This window comes from Clupea harengus, chromosome 10, assembly GCF_900700415.2.
Source record: "Clupea harengus chromosome 10, Ch_v2.0.2, whole genome shotgun sequence".
Lineage (NCBI taxonomy): Eukaryota > Metazoa > Chordata > Actinopteri > Clupeiformes > Clupeidae > Clupea > Clupea harengus.
In genome coordinates, this window is record NC_045161.1 from 11786010 (window position 1) to 11788509 (window position 2500).

Consider the following 2500-nt stretch of genomic DNA (forward strand, 5'->3'; position numbering starts at 1 on the left):
GCCACTTTCAAAAAAGCCTCAGTATTGAATAAACGCAACTTTAATATAACAGCACATTAAAACATCTGACTGACAGCGAGTTAGTTTAAGACCAGACACATGCATCTCTGCAGGCCTTTTAGGGGACATGATTCCACTGTCTGGCCGGTGCGAGCTAGGGCCATCATCGGGCCAACCGGGGTGTGTATTCATAGCATGGCTGGGACTGCAGTGACTTGCGTGGGCTAACATATAATCGTTCCTCGCAATAAATTAGCGTTAATGTTCATCCAATCTGAATTGCGTTTCTGATGGGGGTGGAGTGGGTGGGGGTAGTGAGTGGCCAGCCGGACACTCCAATCACAGGACACCAATCACTTCACATGACGTCATCAGGCAGCCAAGGAGACAATATCAACAGCCATCATTCCATATATGAGGCACCATAAGCAGAGAAGAGTGCACATCATTTAAATATCCTGAGCAGTGAATTACATCTCTTCACCACATCAAATCTATAGTGTTGCTACCTATTCAACCTGGACTGTTTGGGAGTACTGAATAGAGGGTAGAACTCAAATCTGGAGGTCTAGGGGGGTCAATCACTCTGGCTTCACAGCCTTAAAAAGATGAGAAACCACATGCTCTCCAGCATGTTTTCACCATGTGAATGGAGACCAGCACTCATCAGCTACTCCCGAGCAGGCTGAATGTGTAGTGGAGAGGTCATGGGCATTTAGCTCAGTCAGTCAGCGGTTACGGTGAGAAACCACAGCCCATCTCATCTCGTGCTTTCAACGGCAGCCGTGACTGGGACAATCAGCCTAAAGAGCTAACCTGCCCAGAGACCACCAGCCGGAGAATGAAAGTGTGTGTCGTTTATGTGTATGAATTAATGGAGGAAGAGTGAGAAAAAGAACGAGAGAGGAGAAAGAGAAAGAGAGAGGAAGAGAGAGTATGAGTAAGACAGGAGAGATGCACTTAGACGAGAGGGAAAATGCCCGGGTATCCTACCTGAAAGAAGCCGGGGGGCATGGGTCCACCTGGCATTCCGTCGTTCGGCGGCATGTTGCCCATCACTGGACTGGGCGCCGCAGCTGCACTCTGCAACACAGAGGAACAGAAACACACACATGAACAACCGTAACTTAAGTCAACCTGAAAAACTACAATATCACCAGAAGTCTGTGATATTACCTTACACTGATCAGACAGCAAATATTATATTGGATGTATGATGCAAGAGGGAGATTGCATTGTGGGAGTTAATACTGACTGCTTTTTAGTTTCTGCTGTTGACAGCACAGAGTTGTAGAGTTTTCCACAGTAACCCTATTCCAGAAGTAATCGCAGAATTTATAGGCAACTGAGAGCTTGACATGGGTGTGAAAGTTCCATTCGGAAAAGTCTGTGAAGTTCACACCATGATTGATGGTAAATAAAGTAGAGCATGTGGATGTGGACTGACACACGCACACACACGGGAGCACACACACACACACACTCTCTTAACACATATATGGTTGTGTCATGATGCTCAATCAGAAAGGGGGTTGAGGTGAACTCGAGAGCTGTTAAAGATTATTTATGGAGAATAGAAGTGCGTCTGACCCTAGTCAAATCTCTCTTAAGCTCCTAAATGGGTTTGGAGCGTGGGCACACCCTCCGCACACACACCCACACACACATAGTGACTGTGTGTGCCCCAGCCTGTCTGGTGAACAGCGACCACAGAGAGGATTACACAGCTGTCCAAAGCCCCCCCTCCACACACACACACACACACACGATTACACAACTGCCCCCTCTCTTCCGTAACCTGATCTTCTTCTACAGGCATAGAGCAAACTCGTCCAACTCCACTGACCCAACAGGCAAGACACACACACACACACACACACACACACACACACACACACACACGTCCAATCCCTAAAGTCTCACAACCTATAGTAGCTTTACTGAAATCAACATATACAGCTACCAGATTTGTGTGTTCTAGACCTGATTGTTATGTGTATTCCGGTCATTTTTGGCGCCATTTCAATTCCCGCTGTTTTCACGATATTGATTCCACTGCATCTCTGACAAGTCCGCCCCAATGCTGTGTAGTGTGCTTGTACACAAATAATTGATAGGTCCACTGTTTTTTTTGCCATTTTGAATCGCTTATTTTCCCATTGAAAATGAATTGGGGAAAGTCATTTGTCTCTAGTGGTATGCTGAAGATATGCCTTTTATTTGATTCAATGGTCTTGGAGCACCTCAAAGTGAAAGTAGGCCTACATGGAAAATCAGATGATTAGTGAGATAGTTATATATAGATATGTGAATATGTGGATTAATTAAAGCCTTTTTTCAGCTTATGTTTTGCTTTTGTCCATTCGAAATATGTAACAAGGGAGGCTGAATGTAGCTGGGAACTTGTATGCTAGTCCGATGAGCTGGTAGCTAGCAAGCTAACATAAGCTAAACTAACCTGGAAAGCTGAAGAAACGGGGGTTCTGACAAATTACAGTTT

General features: G+C 45.4%; 1 protein-coding gene across 2 annotated transcripts in view; it reads right to left on the reverse strand.

Annotated features, from left to right (window-relative positions):
- Positions 1–2500, reverse strand: part of ssbp4 (single stranded DNA binding protein 4) — a 61438-nt gene that overhangs the window by 14637 nt on the left and 44301 nt on the right. For both annotated transcript variants that reach the window (XM_031575385.2, XM_031575386.2), the window contains exon 5: positions 994–1083. In XM_031575385.2, the coding sequence (XP_031431245.1) occupies positions 994–1083 (90 nt within the window). The remainder of the gene's footprint in view (positions 1–993; positions 1084–2500) is intronic.